The 19,884-nt window shown below is 41.0% G+C and overlaps 1 protein-coding gene across 8 annotated transcripts in view; it reads right to left on the reverse strand.

The window, feature by feature from the left end:
* Positions 1 to 1,132: 1,132 nt before the first annotated feature.
* The window catches only part of NEK10 (NIMA related kinase 10), a 248,908-nt gene continuing 230,156 nt past the window's right edge, over positions 1,133 to 19,884 (reverse strand). For 4 of the 8 annotated variants that reach the window (XM_025883157.2, XM_073901004.1, XM_025883140.2 and 1 more), the window contains one exon: positions 10,480 to 16,625. In XM_025883157.2, the coding sequence (XP_025738942.2) occupies positions 16,577 to 16,625 (49 nt within the window). In that variant the 3' untranslated portion in view covers positions 10,480 to 16,576. Of the gene's footprint in view, positions 1,255 to 10,479; positions 16,626 to 19,884 lie in introns of those variants that run through there. The other 4 variants (XR_012380845.1, XM_073900999.1, XM_073900995.1 and 1 more) reach the window with 4 other exon arrangements.

A 19,884-nucleotide genomic window follows, 5' to 3' on the forward strand; every position in this document is an offset into this window, starting at 1 on the left:
ACCTAAATGTTGTTTAAAATAGGAAACAACATGCGCCTCAACAGAAACTGGTTAAATAAATAATGATATGATGATGAAATGAAATGTTGCTCAAATATTAAAAAGTGATGGTATAGATCAGGATTCAGGCAGGTCTTTCTGTAAAGGGCCAATAGTAAATATTTTAGGCTTCGTGTGCCAGCTTGTTCTTGTTGCAAATACTCAGCTCTGTCACTGTAGCTCACAAGCAGCCAGAGACAATGCATAAATGAATGAGCATGGCTGTGTTCCCATTAAATTTTACTTACAAACTCAGGCAGTGGGCAGGATCTGGCTGTCAGGCAACAGCTTGCTAAAACCCGGTGTAAATGAGGATTTTCTCGACATGTAAATGTGCCCACTTATATTGATAAGTGAAAAAAGTCTCTGGTTAGAAAATGTACAGTGTCTTTAAAGAATAATAACAATGTATAAGACTTAAAAAAAAAAAGCTCCGAGTAGCAGGATTATGTGTTTTACTTCTTTCTTTGTGCATACTTCTTGTATTCCTTTTCTTCTGGGGGAAGGAGATATGAATCAGAAAAGGATGTACTAACCTAAAAAAAAAAAAAAAGATAAAATCTTAGAGAGACACTGTCTTAATATATAGTTAACAATGGTACTCTTAAAACCTTCCAGTTTTTGGCTACTGTCATCCAAATCAGAAGCTGAAAATGTCACACTGTAACCAGACACATCACCAAGCTATCATGCATTAATGGAACAAGCCCAACCCAAGCCATTTGTAATTCAACTATGGCTTTTTCAATACATGTTTCCAAATTCAGCCAGAGGGCTCTCCCCAGACTGTCTTCTTTCATGAGTTTGAGGTGGTATGACATTGAACAAGTTTTATAACCTGCAGAGCGGAGCCCTCGGATGCTTCTCTCCAGGCTCTTCCTGTAATAAAAGTCCACAATTCAGTGACTATGTTGAGGGACCATTAGCTGTTCAAAGGGTGTAGTTCCAAGTCCTTGGATGCCCCTTAAATTTACAATGGTTATAACAGCTAAGACATTGAAACTTTGAGGTCAGACGTTGCCTCCTCAAAAAGTTGATGAATGTCTTTGGTTGTCTTCTAAAGCCTGCTGAATGGTGGTCATGAGATGTGTACATTCTCCATTCAGGACCTCAGGTGAGCTGAAGTTCATGGCAGATTAAACCGAAATGGTACACCAGCTGAACAGGAACTCGAATTTAATCCACCTGTTATTAAAGTTGGAAAGAGAGTCCATTCTGGAGAGAAGAGAAGAAATTTAATTTGTTGTGGGTTTGGGTTTAGGAGGATAGGCAAAGTTCTTTAAGGCGATGCTTGTAGGAAACTTACAGTTAAATTTTACTTTAAAAAATATGTCTCCAACTCAACATATCTGAGGAATCAGAGCTCTGCATAATTCCTGTCTGAGGTTATAATGTCTGTGGTCTACGGGAATACAGCAAAGGGAAGCACTTGGCTGGCAGGCAGGGAGGTAACTAATATGTGCGCATTCCTCATTTCCAGCAAGTTTCAGTTAGGAGCAAAGGGTTCATTCTGTGGAGAGCCAGAATTCAGAGGTAGGAATGACATCCCTAATGCTTCCACTAGCCACCTTATCACCTCTCCAACACCAGCCTCCTCTCTAGGCCTCTTGGGGACCTCTAATGAGCTCTTCATGAGGCAAGATTATCCAAGATCCACAGAGAATGGGCTCCCAACTGACCTCTGTGAAATGGCTTACCTTTTACCTGCTATGTTCCTCCTTCACAGAGCAAACCGCTCCACAAACTATGCTGTGAACTGAAAAATGAACTTTCTGAGGGTACAAAGAGTGTTTGCTTTGTCCAGCTAATCTGCATTGGTAAAGAAATCAAGCCAAAAATGAGTGAAAGAGGAAGAAAATAATAGGGATGAAGTGGGGGTAAGGAGGCCTCGTCTCTTATGGGATATCTTGGGCACTTTCCATTTTCTACCTAGCTTGAGCTTTGATAAGGTTGTTGGTAATCTAGACATGCCATGCCATGAGTAGTCTTGGTGTCCAGTAGAGTTGGGGGACATAGGGATTACTGGTTACAAAAAAAATCACCAATAATTAGGCATCGTGTGTGTGTGTGTGTGTGTGTGTGTGTGTGTGTGTGAGAGAGAGAGAGAGAGAGAGAGAGAGAATATAAGGCCATGCTTACACAGAACATATTGGAAAACTGTTAGTATGCTTCAAAAACAACAGGAAACAGGCTTTAAAAGTAAAATAACTGAAATGCTAAATCAGAAGTTGGCTCTGCCTCGCTTAATAAGAGACAGGGGAAATGTATCAAAGGTCATAAGGATGAATAAACAGGCAACACACCAGAAAAGCCTCAGTTGGCAAAGGTTTTAGCCTTTGACCCAATAACCATCACTTACAAATAACTTGCCAACATCATGCCTCTCTTTTTTATCTAAACTAAAACTTCTGTTCAAAACTTTCCTTCAGGTTTTCATTCATTTAACATTCAACAAATGCTTACTGAGTTTCTATATTCCTTATTACTGAAGCTGCCATTCATGAAATGTCAGCAGGTGTATCATCTAGAAGCTTCTTAAAAATACAGAAGCCCAGGCCCCACCACAGTCCTACTGAATCAGAACCTACATTTTAATAAGTCCTATAAGTAATTAGTATGCATGTTAAAGTTTTAAAAGCCCTGGATTATGTGATGAACATTTGTTGTATGAATAAATAAAGGGGTGAATGAGCACTTGGCTCATGAAATGTTCTCAGTCAGGATGACCCAGCTTTGCTGTGTTTACACAGGGAGAATTCCCCCCAGTGCCATAAGTCACATGAACAGGCGTGGCACCAAAGCACATTGGAAAATTTGGTGCCCGGTACAGAATTGGAATGGGTAAACAGGATAAGTCAGCCCTCTGTAAGCTGAGGGATTAAAGGATGCTACCTAAATATCATCATCCAGTGGACATCGACAACTTGGGCTTAATGTGAATGTCATTATCCAAGGGGTCACTCTGATTTTTGGTGAGAAGCAGGCTCTGTTTTGGGTTTCAGGTGCTCAGTTTGTTTGGGATTTAGCCAAATGGATTGGGGTGGAAGGCCAGGCCAGGGCCTGGGTTACAGTCAGGCAGATAACTCCTAAAAGAGGGTCTGATGACAAGGCTGACAGAGGGTGCTAAGGGTGCTAGCTGACACAACTGGCAGGCCAGCAAGAACAATGCAAGATCCCAACAGTTGTGGGCTGGGGAAGAGGTTTTGTGCGACTCTAAGCTTGCTAGTCACATAACCGGCTGCCCAGGGCTTGGAAGGCCCGGCCTTACAGGTTAACAATCAGCAGTGCAGGCTTAGGAGTAGAGATTGGGGAAAGGCTGAGGCATAATCCTGCCCCAAGGAGGAGAGGGCTGGAGACCAACAGGGGCAGCATCGCTGCACAGAATCCAACACACTCCCTTGGGCAGCAAAAGAGCTGGCTATTGTAGAGGGGAAATCACAGGTATGACAATAACGGAGCTGGAAACTGACCACAGGGAAGGATGCGTCTATTCCTCCAGCTTGCTCGTGGTTACTCCTTTGTCTACCATTACCCAGTGGGCTTTCTGACAAATGAAACACAAGAGCTAGGCAGACAATTGCTCCCCCAGGCTTCCTGACTCACTTTGATTATACTTCTTCCCTGCTAAAATCTTTTACTGAAGAGCTGGTTTATCTAAGTACCTAGAAGCAAACTGAGATGGCAGAGTAGCGAGGCAGGAAAAGTTTGGCCAGAAATCTCAGTCAATGGTCAGATGCAAATGCTTCCTGGCAAGACAAAGCCAAGTTCATAAACATCTACTATTTGTCTGCCCCAAATCCATTTCCTCCTTAGCCTCAGATTCCTCCTTTCCACCCTCGAATCATGGTGTTCCCTGGGAGCCTCTCCCTGGGTCTCCAGGGATAGGCATCTCATTTCCCTGGACACAGGGACTGGCTCAAGGCCAGGCACGTGACCCAAGCCAAAGCCAATCAGCATATCCCACTATCCTCTCTTCTCTCAGCTTAAGTGGAGAACCTGTTGCCCAACTTGGTCTACTGAGACTTAATTCTGCAATTTCTGTCAACGTGGTAAGGGGATCTTTCCGATGGACTAGGAACTGGAAGGTTGTAATTCTAGTGTCCTGGGAACCACTGTGGGAAGAGGACCTGCGTGGAAGTAAATCCATGATGGAGGAGGGCAAAATTCAGAAATGAGCGTCCAAGAAAGAGAAAGAGAGACAGAGGGTCTTGCTGATACCTTCTGAGCCCTTGAATTTAGCAATGCCTCAGACTTTCCCATCCTGAAGATTTCAATTAAATGAGCCAGTAAATTCCCTTTTAGTCTTTGAACCAGTTGGTATTCGATCTCTTGTACTCCGGAGTTGAACAGGATGCTGAGGTATCAGCAGACCCATCTGGCACTGTTTTGCTGGAACCGGCATCTTCGGGGTTGGACATCCTCAAGGAGGCAGTGCTGGCTGGGGCATTTTAAAAATGAGAAAACCTAAATGAGTCAGCAAGGCTGTCCTTTAACCTCTGGGAAACTGCAACTTAATCAAACTGGTATTTATTTAGTGTACCCTTGATCCACACACTGAACCATTTCTCATATGTTAGCACCCTTAATCCTGATGGTAGTACAGAGAGAAAAGCACTATTATCTCTGAAAACTGAGGCTCGCAGTGGTTAAGTCATTCACCTTGGGTCACACAGCCAAAATATCTTTTTCACTTTGTCCTTGAAAGGAAAACTCCAGTCCATTGTCTTTTTTTTGTCCATTGACTTTTATAGACTAAATGCTGGATTGATTTTTGAGCCATTTAATTAGCAAGTGTTACTTGCAAATGTACAACATATCAAGAGGTTACATGAGCAGGGTCATCAAAGCACGTTATAGAAAGTTGGGTCCTACTGAAAACATTAAAATGTGGGTTGGATTGTGAGTATTCTGGGTGGCTCATGCTCCAGCAGTAAACAATTCCTGAAATGCTAGAGTGGTCTGCATCTGTGCCTTTGGAAAGAATGAAGAGAGCGTTGTTGTCCTGTAACTATTATCTAAGGCATTCCTAAGTGATACCTACAAAGCAGACGCTAGGACCTAGAGGCAAGATGATACTGTTAAGTAAGACAGAAAGAGAATTTTTTAAGTCCCATAAATTGAGTAATCTTATCTTGATCTTATAAACTAAGGGTATTACTTGGTGAGACTAAAAAGAGCATAGGTATTAGAGGCATGCAGAATCTTGGTTTTCTTCCAGGGTTCTGGGTTTTTTTGTTTGGTTTTTTACCACTAGCTATTGCCTTCTTAATGTCCCTGAAGCTTGTTTTATTTGTTTTATTTGTTTCATTTCTACAATACTGTTAGTTCTGACCTCTTGCACAGTTGGCTGTTATGATGAATAGACATCTAGAAAGTGCTTTGCATAGTGCCTGCCATGGAGTAACCACTCAACACACCTCTCCTTCCCCGGGACAAAGGAGAGACTGATTTTTTTTATCGTTATGTTAATCAGCATACATTACATCATTAGTTTTGGATGTAAGGAGAGACTGATTTTTGAGGTGAGAATTTTAGAAATTAGTCTCATAAACTTCCTGCTTTAGGTAAATCTAGCACTTCTTTAAATTGATCTGATTACTGTGAAGTGGACAAAAGACTTTCTGATTCAAATATTATCAGTCCACTTCTTATTTGTTTGTGTGTTTTTTGATCCATGTAACTCAGTAAAACTTTTAAAAATAGAAATGCTAGTTAAAGATGAGGTCAGAATTTCATTTCAAAGTTAGCAATTCACCTCTAGTGTTTCCGAGGGAAAAACAAAAACAAAAATCTATGGTGCTATAAATGCTCTGGTGGCTGTTATGGAGTCTACAGGATAAAGTAGGAAAACAAAGAATATTTCCATGATATTTCATATCCCTTAAAGTATAAAATGCACATTAAAAATACTTCAAAATTTAGGAGAAAGTGAAAAAGGAGACAAGCTTTAAGATTAAATAATATAAATAGTATTGCCTCTTGAAGTCATTGTGTTAGGTAGACTGAGTTATTTTCCTATTAGACACAGAGTTTAAACAAGGTTAGCATATAAACCAACATACTCCAAATCTAGAATAAGAAAAAAGGAACAAACTGAAGGTGTTAGAGGGGAGGGGGGTGAGGGGATGGCTTAGCCTGGTGATGGGTATTAAGGAGAGCACATACTGCATGGAGCACTGGGTGTTATATCCAAACAATGAATCATGGAACACTACGTCAAAAACTAATGATGTAATGTATGGTGATTAACATAACATAATAAAATAAAATAAAATGATTTTTATTTAAAAAAGAAAAAGAAAAAAGGGAAAACTAATGAAAGAGTTGACTAGATGATTGGAAATGTGGCCGACATAAAGCTTCGTGCCATCTCAACTGACCAAGGAAAATGCTAACCAATAGGAAAAGGATTGGAAGATTCTGTCTACCTTCTTGAAAGAGTTGGGGGGGCGGAATGTGCGCGTGTGCGCGTGCACGCATGGGCACAGGCAGGAGGGGGGAAGGATGGTGGTAGGGAGTAGAAGGGGCCAGGAAAGTGTTTCTAGTGGCAGTTCCACTGAATCCTTCAGAAGCAGACTATGGCCAGGAGTGCGTGCTTTTCTTCCTCGTATCTGGCACTCTCTAGGCGAGCAGACTGTGAAGGACCAAGTACTTCACTACCGCTTCCTGCCTTTCTGCGCCGCTGACTTTGGAATACCCTTTCCAAACTGGAGCACCTGTTACCAAAATGCTAAGGTCACTGCTGGTAAGGCCTGACCAGTCAAGTGACGAGAGGAACAAAACAGGACATGACAACCTTCGGAGATTGTCCTCACAATTTTTTTTTTCCAATGAAAATAGGGTAACTGAGCAGAGATGCTGATAAGCATTTCAATAGAGTAGTCACTTGTTATGTAATTCATGCCGAAAGGTACATGTTTGTCATAAGAAATATTTTTTTTGGAAAGGCAGCAGATATGATCATCTAAAAGGTTCACAGTGGGATTAATAAGCAGAACTCAAAAGCATATTAAAAATAAATTAGCAGACACCAAGATGCTCTTTACTTTGGTTGCGGTTATTCGAAAAAAAAAAATTCTCAAAGGAGAACTGGTGAAGGACAAATGAGAAAACCATTCCATCTCTCTTAGAGACCAAATGAGAGCCAGCTAGCCTCTCCTTCTAGACGGCAAGGAATTTTCCCTCTAGCTGTGTTAACTCTCAGTGTCGTGAATGGAGGTGCAGGAAGACCACTTCCTCCCCGTCTAACGGTTCTACTTCCGGGGACTTCTTTTCCTGAAATTCTGACCTCATGTGATCTAAAGTATAAGAATAGAACCGCAGGGACAGAGGGTGGCAGGTGCAGCTGATTCCCTAGGAATGGGAAGGAATGCCTCCAAACCTTTTAGGAGACGGGGGAGGTGCCACAGCACTGTTCGTCTAGCTTTTCTTTATGCAGCTAGTCTCTGTTACCCCACTGGCAGCCAGAGTACCCCATGACCCCGGGTAGGGAGAGGAGGCCAGGGGAGTGCCGTCACTGTGCCTAGTTTCATTCCTGCTTAATGGGGACTCTATACCAGGACGGTGACACCAATCATATCCTTGGCACATGTACCATTAAGAGATTGTCAATCCACGCTCCTCATCACAAAAAGTTTAAGTGCATTTTAATTTGGCCATTTATATTTTGCCAGGGGCTTGCGTGGTCTTCCCTAGAAGCATATCCCGAGTTCTGGGCTGGATTCACCAGGAAGTGCTGCCAGGAAAACTGATTGGTGAGTGGGGAAGTAAGGCAGGGACCGGAAGGAAGCCAGGCTAGGACACATTACCAGACAAAGTTCCACGGAGGGTGACTGACTCCGTTCTCCAAGGGAACTGTGAAACAGTGACGGGCATACCTCGGAGCTGTCCCAGTCCGGGGTGAGGGTGCTGGAGGATTCGCTCCCCTGAACATCTCTGTAAGCAGTTAAGGGCTACCTCTGGAGAGTGGAGTTTCACCAGTGCCCGCAGACAAAACCGGTTCCTGCAACCCGAGGACAGGTCTCACCAAAGAGACCTGGATGCAGGCTGTCGGGAGAGAAGGCGCGCAGGAGGCCACAGGCACAGAAATAGTGCAGGGTCTGTGGACCTGGGCGGGTACAGGCTGATACTGCCCTGAGTGCCTTCCCTCTACCATGATGTTTAATTCTTACATCAAGCCTGGGTTCAGGAAGCTTCGAAAGTGGAACCTACTAGTGTCTACCTTCTACAGATGAGGAAGCTAAGCCCTAGAGAGGTTAGGTCCTTGCTCTGAAGTCATCCAAATAGAAACTCCTGGAGCTAGCATTCAGACCCGAGTCTGTGTGAGCCAAAAGCCCAGATCCTTAATCGTGTTTACCTCTTGCCTCGTGTGCAAATAAATTTAGGGAATTTTAGACTTTAAGTGATTTTGTTTCTTGATCCTTGAACAATTCACAATATGTGTACCTAGATCCTCATTATGAAAATTACAGCTGCTTTCCTGGGTTAAATAAACAATCTTTTTGCACATACCAAAGATGGTTAAAACATCTGTGGCAACATTGCACGGCTCGAGAGATAAAACCAGTACATGAGCAAAATTAATTCATGCCATTTTAGTCTTCATATGTAGTATGGCAGCAAATTAAATTTGCACGATAGGGACAGCTTCGTATAAAGCTCGTATATAGAGCAAAATGAATATGAAATTATGTGCTCGATCTTGAGAAGAGGGGACAGAATCTTTATACTTGGGTGCCATTTTCCTTTACTCATTGCTTATGGTGTATTTTTTTCTTTTGATGTATTTTTTTAAGGTTGCAGTTTCAAGGTCGTATAGCTATATCAAGCCATACTCCGTAATTCACTTATTTAATCCCTGTTCTCTGCCATACAAACATCATCACTGAGAATAATCAATTTGTTCTCATTTGATAAAGAACTAAAATTAAAAAAAGCAGATTACCCTGCACGGAGTTTGAAGAATGTGGTTCTCCTGAAAGCTTCCCTGGCTTCTTCTAGAAGAAGAGTTTCCATTCCTGCTTCTCATGCCAGTGACTGAGGACTGTGGGTCTGCTGGCTGGGTTAGATTTGGTTCTCAGACAGCCTGCTGGAGACATCTAACCGAGTCCTAGGATGGGGACTAGAAATGTTCTGGAATTCAGGTCCTGTGGTCTGAAGTCATTTTCATGAGGCTACTTCACACAATTCTTCCTTCTCCAGGTGTGTTGATATTGTGATATTTCATATTTTGGGGTTTCATATATTGTTTCAATTTCATATATTGTGATATTTCATATTTCTCAGATCTCCTGATTCCTCCTGTGCCCTTTAGTGTTACATTCTGTGGCAGACATACCCTAAAGTGACCTCAGTGACCCATCTCCTTGTATAATCCCCTCCCTTTGAGTACAGGCTGCACCTGTGACTTGTTTATAACAACTAGAATGGGATGAAGGTGACAGGATGTCACTCCCCTGATTTGGTTGTGTTATAAAACTCTCTTCCTCGACAACGAGGCGGGAAAGAGATCAACTCTCCTGCTGGTCTTGAAGAAGCAAGCTGCCTTGATGTGAACTGTCTATGGGCAGGGCCATACGGCAGGGGATTACAGGTGGCATCTAGTTGCTGAGGACTGCAGTCCTACAGACAAGGAACTGAAGTCTGCCAATAATCACATGATCTTGGAAGAGGATTCCAAGGCTCGGATGAGACCCCAGCCCCCCTCCCATACTTTGATTCCAGCCTGTGAGAGGACCCTTTAAAACATGCTCAAACTTCTGACCTACAGAAATTTCAAGATATCTCTAACTGCTAAGTTTACAGCAATTTGTTACACAGCAATAAAAACCTGATCTACCATCCCACGTTCACGTGAGATTTAACCATGGGATCTGCTTTGGCTAATGGGAATTGGGAAAACCTGATGGCAAGTAGAAGCTTGACAAGGGAGTCCTGGGTTTCTGCACTGGCTCTTGCTGCCACCACAAAACACATCTGGGCTAGGTTGCCGCTGGAAGGGTGGGAGACGTGGAAGGTAAGAGACATGTGGGGGAGGGCTGACCTGTCCCGTCTGAGTCCATCTAGACCATCCAGAACCAGGCAGCCTATCAACTGACCAGAGGCACGTGAGGGAGCCCAGCTCAGATCAGCAGAACACCCAGGTGACCTACAGACTCATGAGAAATAATAGATGCTTGTCATTTTAAGTCACTGAGTTTTGAAGTACTCGTTATACAACATTGGTGGCAGTAGATAGTTGCCACCAATTAGAGCTGCGGGACATATTTGAGCATAAACATATATATGATCACCTTTCGGAGCTTTGTTTTTTTGTTTTTTTTTTAATCAAAAGACTCATAAGCCTAAAGGAGAGATTGAGAGAGCTGGTCAGAGAAAAGTGACGACCATTTGCTATAAACTCTTGACAAAAGAGAGATTCTTTTCCAATAAGATTGAAAATACATTTTTAATTTTCTTTAGCATTTTACAGAGCATATTTAAGCAATAGCAAAAATAAAGGCCACTTGCATCTTTTATATAAATCTTTCATAGAGGCATTGCCCTTCTCTTCTCGCCCAGGGCCTCAGACCTTGCCACTTCGGAGCCTCAGTGTGCTCACAGCAGGAGCGTTTTGGAGGTTTGGGGAGGACAGACTCACGTGCAGAGCAAGAAGCCCCTCATCCCTCTGCCTTCCATACCGCCCACCGTCACAGAGCTCCACACTGTCCCTCTAACGACACAGGGCTCCCCACAGGAAGCTTGGTAGCCGTGTGCTCCTCCAGTAGGAATGGGCAGCCAGGGTGTGCGCCAGACAGAAGAGAGGCCTGCAGATGGGACTGGAACAGAAACGGGTATGTGCCTGGAAGCTAAAGGAGAAGAAGCAAATTGAAGGTACTTTTCCATTCTGTGGGCACAGCGGGCCTGTGGTTGTCCGGAACACAGAAGCTCTGGGCCATATGAAATGGGGCAAGGGGTTGGGAGGGGCTGTACTTTTTTTTTCCCCCCCCAGAGGACAGCTCTGTTCTTTTTGATCTTCCCAAACTCACCACTGGGAACAACAGAATACAGGAAGCATCCTAATTCAGTTTTGATCCACTAAATGTCAGTACACAAAATGCACTCAAAAGATTTTCCTTTGAAGTGATTTTTGTTTGCCATTTTGGAAGAGCAAAATGATGGCATCTTTCCGTAGCCTGATTATCAACTGGTTTACTCACAGACAACTGAAATACATGGAAATGCTTCTTTTTGAATCCAGCCAAGGGTAAATGTATTCAGATCTGCCCACATTTATCTATTCAACGTCCACATATCTGTCCTGCAAAATTTGTTTTGTCAGACAAAACAGGCCCGAGGCCATGGATAAAAGAGGGGGAAGCAAATTTAGTGTCAGCGGCAGAAACACATTTGCTGCATGGCAGACACGATCGTGTCCTTGAGAGGAGTCTACCGTCTTTGGAATGCTTCACAGGGACCCAGTCCTAAGGATTGGACCAACACAATACTAGGGCACCTCAGGAGTCCATCTGCTACTCTTCTGGGAGTTCAGCTCACTGGTGACAGTGCCGAGAGACCAGTCCATCAGTAACTGCACGTCAGGGAGAGACCCGACCCGCTGCTGCCAGGAGACCCAGCAGCGGGAATCATTCAAGTATCAGGAACTGCTTGGCCCCTTGCCAATCGCGTGCCACCCTGGGACTGGCCTGTGGGAGGTGCCAGGCTCCAGGATACCACTTGCCTTCTGCTTGCCCTGTGACTTCTCAGCTTTTGTTTGCAGACTGTCCTATCCCCTTGACAGAATCATCTTTTATCTCTAACAAGTTGGGGTTTCACTTCTGAGTACTTAGATTTATTCGCCTCCCTCAATGTCATGTGGAGTTCATACAAATTCTTCATGCATTCCTTCTTGACATAAGGTATCCCTAAACCAGCTGCATTTCCTTCTAAACTCACTGAAGTATGAGGTAAACATACTTGTATGAAGGGCAAGGAAAGCTAAAATTTAATAACCATTCATAAGCATTATATTCCTTTCCAGAATTCTGACTCAACTGGTGCTTGACATGTAGAACTAAATCATGGATTAAGGATATTATTTTATAAGTGGCCTTTGTGGTCTGACTTGCAGGTGCTAAAGCCTTAAGCTGTGTTCCTCTGGGTTTGTTATTCTAGTTCAAACCTCTCTCTGCTCGTTTTATGGGATCAGTTCATCACATGTTTGCAAAACCTTCAGCTAATTTTTCACTTGTGAGCTCACCACATCAATTCCAAGCATCTACCACACTTGCTGATTACCTATCAAAGTGACACTGGTTTTCTATAAACAACAAAACTTTTATCTTTGTTCTGAGGAAACAAAGGTAAGCTACTTCCAAATGACAGCCTTTACACAGTCCTGTATTTGCTATAATGAATGCACTTCTGTTACCTCTAAATACAGTTCCTGGGTACGGTGCAAAGCTTCATGGTACAAAATGAAAAAAAAAAAAAGGCATCTCGCTACAGTTTGAGGAATAATATTCAGTCTTCGGTTGAGAATAGAGTTCACTTTTATGATAAAACCAATAAGCTTTTAAAAATGTTAAAAACTGGTTCCTTACTGCATGTATGTACTAAAAAAAAAAAAAATCTAACATAGCTCACAGACCAAGAACGCCGCTATGCTTCTACGGTGCATGATCTTCATCTTTAAAATAACTATTGCTCATGGACCCAGAAGACATGTAAATTTGCAATATCCATCAGTCACTCCGTCAAAATCATAAAATCCTTCCTATCCCTCTTGCAAATCTCAAAGCAACATCACAGCAGGGATGTAATCAGCCGTAACAGTTATATTTACAATATGTAATTTAACCGCAATGACACACATAAGAATTTCTTTCTTTATCACAAAGTTGTTTCCCTGAGACATTTGTGTCTTCCTATCAACGTGAAAAATGGCATCCAAGGGTAAGCATACTGTTAGTACATTTCAATGGAAAAGAGAATCTATCCAAAATTCTGTCAATTTCCATCAAAGGACACGATCTGGAAGATCTAAAGGTACATAAAATATACTTATTATCACATTTGGTTGTTGAACATGAAGAATTTCATGTTTTGACGGAATTTCACCCCAAGAGTCAAGGTCAACATAGGGAAGCACTGAGCTTCCCTTGCTCACCAGCCCTTCATAGCTGCATCTCGGGTTGCCGAGGAGCTGGTTCAGCCTGGTTCATCTGCATTGCCTCTCCAGCTGATGTCTGTTCATGAATACGCACCATAGAAAAAGTAAAAGGCAAGCAATAAAAGTACCTTACAAAGAAGTTTTTCCTGCCTTCAAATAGAAGCTGAAGCCATTTCTACAGGAATCCAGCGTATTTGCTGTACATGGTTCCAAAAAAAGAGAGAGAGATAGTGATAAAAATAATTTGCAATTCAGCAAATCAAATAGAGGGATGCGGATACTATGCATATTAATACTGATACAAGTGACTAAACAATATTCTTGCCTTCCCACATCTTAAATATGAGTGGCGATTAACTGATGATATTGCTGGAATTGCATGTAATCAACCGGTCCTGTATGTGTTGTTGATCATCAAAATTCATAGTATTTAATAAGTCCTAGATGGTACCTCTAAGAAGACCTTACCTCCTGATCAGTTCCATCATTTGGGTAGACTGCATAACAGTGTTTCTTAATTAGGTTCTGCTTTAGAATGCCCAGAGTGTGCACACCGCCCAGTGCTATACAAGTGTCCACATTAAACTCGAGCAGCATTTCTCCAGCAAGATCCTGAAATTCACCCAGGAGCTGTGGGTCTAGTGTCCACGATACTCTTCCCTGGAGACCTCTAATTAAGTATCAAACATCTGGAAGAATACAAGGTTAACAACCAGCAAGCACATATACCTGCTGCAGTCACTTCCCTGAAAATGGATCATTTTGCTCTTAAAAAGCAAATTAAGGTTTCAAGTACACATATTCAGACAGAGTTGGTAGATCAAAACATAATTAACTGAAGCATTGGGTATCCAAAGTGATTTGAAAAGACTGATTCATGTTCTGTCCCATACAAATATTCAGTGACTGAGAATGAGATGAATTCACAGGGGTTTCATTGCACAACAAATAATTAACAATTATACAAGAGAAAGAGAAAAAATTTAAAGGCAATCAAGCAAAGATTATGAGCCTATTACACTCAAGTAACAACTTTGCACTAGAGGGCAGTTTGGAGAGTGAAAACAAGATGATCATTCTTGTTCTCTTGTGAGGGCAGTGAGCTTCTTGTCGGAAAGTCAGAAAGTGAGGGCTTTTGAAAAGGCAACATCGCTGTTGGGATGAGACTCCATGCACAAGAGGGATCCCTTACCAATGCCTAACTCTCTCTTAGAGGCCTGCTCTTGAGCTGGGAGAATGTGGATCCAGTGACTGGTAGTCCCCTATGAAGGGGATCAAATAGAACACATTCATGACTTTGGCAAAAGAATGCATCTGTCAGCATAGATCTGACAGGCGTAAAGCTGTTGAGATCCATTTGTTTATCTTTGTTAATTCGTCCGGGCTTCTAGCATAATAAATGCCACGTACTATGGTCTAAAAGAAATGGTTCGATGGAAATATTTTGTTCCCTTTCTGGTCAACAAGGTCAACTGTATGCATTCAAAAACACCTTCAAAGAAATCATTTCTCTCTCATTCTCTCTTTTTTACCAAGGTGTAACCTCTGAATACTATTCTTTTCTACACTTTGTTGACAATATATTATCATTTGAGAAAGAACTTTATTGTTCAAACTTTCATGCCAACAGCTTGGTTTATTTCTAGGTACTGGCTTCTATCACAATTAAAATTTATGCCCCTGTAGGCCTCTGACTCTTACACGATGAGGAAATGTGTCCATTCCATACATGAAAAGATATAAAAAATAATAGTGCAGGTTCAAATTCAGTTGGGCTAGGAATAAAAGTTTACCTGGGTAAATCAACAAAATCATAGCATTTTGATTTTACATGTACATTTCACATATGAAAGGAATTGGTTTGAAAGCTGAAACTGACATTTTTCATTACTGTAATTGCATCTGTTATTTTAAATTACAGTGTATTTGTAATCATTAGTTTGGCTTAAAGACAAAGATTCATTGGCAATTTTCAAAGGCATTACTTAAAGGAAATTTGGATATCCTTTAAGTGTTGAACATACAAATTGTAAAAGTGGTATGGGTTCACATTAAGAGATTTTCTATACTATACAAAAGGTTATTATTTTTCAACCACTGTAAATATATTGAACTAAATCCTGTTCGATCATACTAAAAATATATCAGTGTAAATAAAGATACCAGAACTCAGTGAGAAGTAAATAAAAGCATAATTTCAGCCTTCATATTACTAGTTATATAGAATTAAAATGTTCTTTAAGCAGTTAGAAGTGCAGCCTGACTTGGCAATAAGGGCATTTCTGGATATTACACCAATTATAAGCCAGTTGAAGAGATGTTAGTCCAATGAGAATCTAGAAAATTTTCATCATAAAGTCTCCCTACGTAGGAATGGAACACTCTTTGGCATTCTGATTTCTTGTTTTCTTAGGGATGTCTCAATGAATAAAGAAGGGACTTATATTTTATTATATAAATTGTTTTCATTTTAAATTCCCAAACAATAAAAATTTTAAAACAATGTAGGTAATTTTAGTGAGAAGGGACTTAGAACAAGGAATATTGCATCTCTTTCATAGATTCTATGAGCTCTTCAAAGTGCCCTAAAAACACTCTAAGTTTGATTAGCAGCAAAGCATTAGCCTAATCAAAACCTCTCCTCCCTCCCCCCATATATATGTATATATACACACACACCATACAGCAATATACTCTACTAGTCTAGCTTACATCTGACAATTTGACAGTTATTCCCAGAGGCTGTGCAAAGTTACAAATACTGTCTACTGTCTTCAGGCCACGAGCACCCACTGGTTAAGAGCGAACCAATCCTTTCCTTAAAACAACAACCACAAAATTCAATCACCTATTTTGAATTTCTTTTAAAATAAAAGAAATGGGGGAATACAGTGAATTGTATTATTACAATATATTATTACAATGGGGCCTGTAATTTTCTCTATCTAAAACTATTTTATACCCGGAAGGCTAGATGCCTTTAAACATAGTTTCTGCAATCCTAAATATAAAACATTCTATTGAAAAATATGACTCTTTTTGTTTGTTTGTTGTTGTTGTTGTTTCTTTTTTAACTTGGAGGAAAGTTCTGTGAGGTGCAAGTTTTCTCCCCACAGATGAATTTTGCAGCTTTCTTCTCCCAGGAGCACACCGAGAGCCCTGTCTTCCTGTGACTACCACATCCAGGGAGCAGAGCCTTGCCACGCTGCCATGGCCACAGAACCTAGCACAGGACCTCCAGAGAGAGGCCCTGGAGGGGCCAAGGCATCTTGGTCTTTTCTTTTCCACACCCTTCCAGCAGCTCCCAATCCTTGGGCATCTGGTGGAGCAGAAGTCCAGAACTTGAACTTCACTAGGAAAACAAAGTCTGTTCAAAATGCAGGGTTTTCATCTTTTGGTTGGGTGATTCTTGGTCCCCCACGGATAGGAGTGATATCTAGAAGATTCAGAAGTGGGAAGAGTTCTCTATAGTCACATATATTTGACTTCACACATTCAACTTCAAAAGCAGTAGCTCAGGGATATATGTAAATAAATCCCAGTGAAGAAAAGATGATTCTAAACATAACAGGATGGGACATTTTTAGAACTAAAGCCACATTTTGCTAACATTGGCCACATTGGTGCTAACAGGGTCTTTCTGAAATTATAAACTCCCTTGGAAATGATAACCCTTTATAGAAGAAAAATAAACACCCATTCAAAGTAGCTTGTAGTTTTAAACATTTAATTTACATGTTATCAGTTAATTGGGGGAAAAAGCAATGCCAACTGTAGATTTCTTTTTTCTCTTGCAAATTTTACTTCTCAATGCAGATTTCATTGTTAAAAATGTTAATGTGTACCCCTAAGTATATAAGGAGGATATGCCTGACGTCTATTCACCCACAGGATTCAGTTTTACTCTCACAAACAACAATGATAAAATTAAGGCATGCTAGGCTGTCTCCTTCTGGTAAGGAAGCTAAATGTTTATGAATGTAAAATATAATTTAATCATACATCCCTGCAAATGATCAAGAATAGAGCATGCTTTGGGCTGGCCAAGTCTGTTTTGAACTTGTTTCATTGTCTTTACACTACTGTCTTCCTCTCAACTCATTCTACCTCCCCTTCCCGGAAGCCCAGAAATGAGGGATCCCCCATTTTGCTTAGGGCTCCTTGCTGCTTTTTCTGTTTCTGTTACTATTTCCTTTTCTTAATGCAGCATTTTGTGCCCAAGACAATCTTCCTAACCAACAGTCCAAGCAGTCTCCCCATTATTTAAACAGTTGCAGGAACTGTCCCTGAAGATAGCTAATGGATAATGGCTTTATCCCGAGGCTTTCAGTTTGATGATGGCATCTCTCTATCCCTAACAAAATATTCACTCTGGGACCTAAGCTAAAAATGTGTCATGTCTTGCCTTCATGCTTTGGTTGCTGTCTGGGTGTTTGGTAGATGTGTGTAAGTTTGAACTGACTGTCTGAAGTGGTGAACTTCAGTAATACAGAAATGATGTATGCAATTCTCTGTGTGACCAACATCACTAACATTTTGCGATGACGATGACAGTGACAATAAAGATGGCAAAGACAATGAGCACAACAGCAGATCTGGGCAGATGCTGGTGGCTGGTGGGGGAGTTAAAACTATGTTTCCCATTTCTAACCACAGTGCTAAGGCAGCTTTCTGATTTTGTGTTGCATGTGAAAGATTGAAGAAATACTGAAGTAAACGAAGTTAACAGATTTCTTACAGCACATCTCAGACTCTGTAATATGGTAATGTGTGTCAACAACCGCTAAAAATGGAAAACTGCACTTTCAGAGTTTCCCAGATATATTTGATCACAAAATTTTATTTTTCAGGGGAACATCTATTAGCATCTTTGATAATATTGGCTATTCTATGGAACCTATTAGGAAAAACACATTCTACTCATTCTAAATCCTTGTTCATGTCCAGTGATATTTAGCATCCTCTTTTTGACTATGAAGAAATCATCACTGACTAGCTGATTTGATTCATATTTTGAAATTATGTGTATTTCCAGCTTGTGAACTCTTAGGTGCTTCTAAGTGGAGGCTGACTTATTTCTTGGTAATTAATTTGGAACACCAGTAAACAAGTGCTTTAAGCACAACCAAGGGTTATTTTTACTAGTAAACTGTGGAGAGTCTTCTCTCAAGATAGTCTGTCGTTGTTACAAGAAGATGAAAAGGGAATTATCATGGATATAAGAATTTTTTTGTGAGTGATTCACTTTAATTTGGAGCATTTTAGGAAAATTTTATCTATGTCATATCCAACATATTTTTCTTGAACTTGATCATTTAAACCATGTCTCCATATTCTATTCACAATTCTGAATATAGCTATAAATAACTTTTTCTCCTCGTTATTAGGCATCTTACTATCTATTCCTTAGAATAAGAAAATTTGCAATGTCTTTTAATATAGGAGTGCAGCTTTGGAAGTAGAAATAATGTTGGAATTTTTTGAAACTTAGGAATAGAACTGAAAAGGGATAAAAGTAAATTTAAAAATAAGACTAAAATTATTTTTTAAGGAGAAATAAGAGCTCTTGCAAGAGCTTCCCTAACTTCCTTACACACCTGGTTTTTCACTGATATTTAGTGTAGTTTCTGCAAAAATATGCAGCCATTCATTGCCCATGATCCTGAGTCTCTGAAAATATGTAGATAAATTATGACAAAAGTGACCTTTGCCCCCACTCCAAGCCAAAGGCACTTGAAATAATAAGGAGCTAAGAGTCAAGAACAAAGACACTCATCCTATCCATGGAAAGCTGGATGTACTCAGCCCAAGAATAGAAAATGAAAATGCAAAGTCTCTCCAGGGAAGGTGGGAGGAGAGCGATTATGAAGACAGTGATTTCTATTAATAATATACTTTTGGAAAATGAGAATTATTTATCATTTCTCTGTAGTTATCAATCACAACAGACCTAAATCTACACAGGAGGTATTTTGGAAATATATTATCCAGCCAAAAGAGCAAGCAGTTGAATAATCTTATGTGTGATTCATATGAGCAACTTGTTGAAATAAGTAAAAAAAAAAAAAAAAAAGTTGGAGACTAAACTAACCTCAAAAAAGAATCTAATTTCCACATAATAACCTAACAAGATGCTCTTGAGGCCTCTTTCTCTTACCATGGCTAATACCTTTGGAGACGCCGTCTAGGATGACTGAAATAGTGGTCACCAGATAGCTTCAGCAGCGGGAAAGGAAAGCAGTTCCTTCAAGCCTTAAAGGCCACTTTGAGAGAACAAACTAAAGCAACGTGGAGCCACACAGAATGTGGATGTGGCTGCTTATGACCAGTTCGATGATTCGGTTATGAGGGGCCCCTCGGAAAAGTCAAGAGACAACTTGTGTGTAGACCCTGTCAGTGCCCACGTCCCCTCATCCACAAGCCCTCACAGCCTGCTGGCCTGCTTTCTAGCCACCAGCATCTGCATTTCTCTCCCTGAGGATTTCTCTGGCCTCCAGAATCTGTTCTGCCCACCCTTACAGAAGGCCAGAAATGCAGGGGAAAGGCCGCAAACAATGACCCGCGGAAATGGGAGGACAAATACCCCAGCACCCTCAGCCCTTGAGTGGGATACCTCAGGTACGTGCTCTCAGATTTCCCCAGTGGGATCTAGCCCCACTCAGCCACAATGGTTACTTGCTTGAAAATGAAACCTT

This window comes from Callorhinus ursinus, unplaced genomic scaffold, assembly GCF_003265705.2.
Source record: "Callorhinus ursinus isolate GAN/ISIS: 27379988/994484 unplaced genomic scaffold, GSC_fseal_2.0 scaffold1, whole genome shotgun sequence".
In the NCBI taxonomy this organism is placed as follows: Eukaryota; Metazoa; Chordata; class Mammalia; order Carnivora; family Otariidae; genus Callorhinus; species Callorhinus ursinus.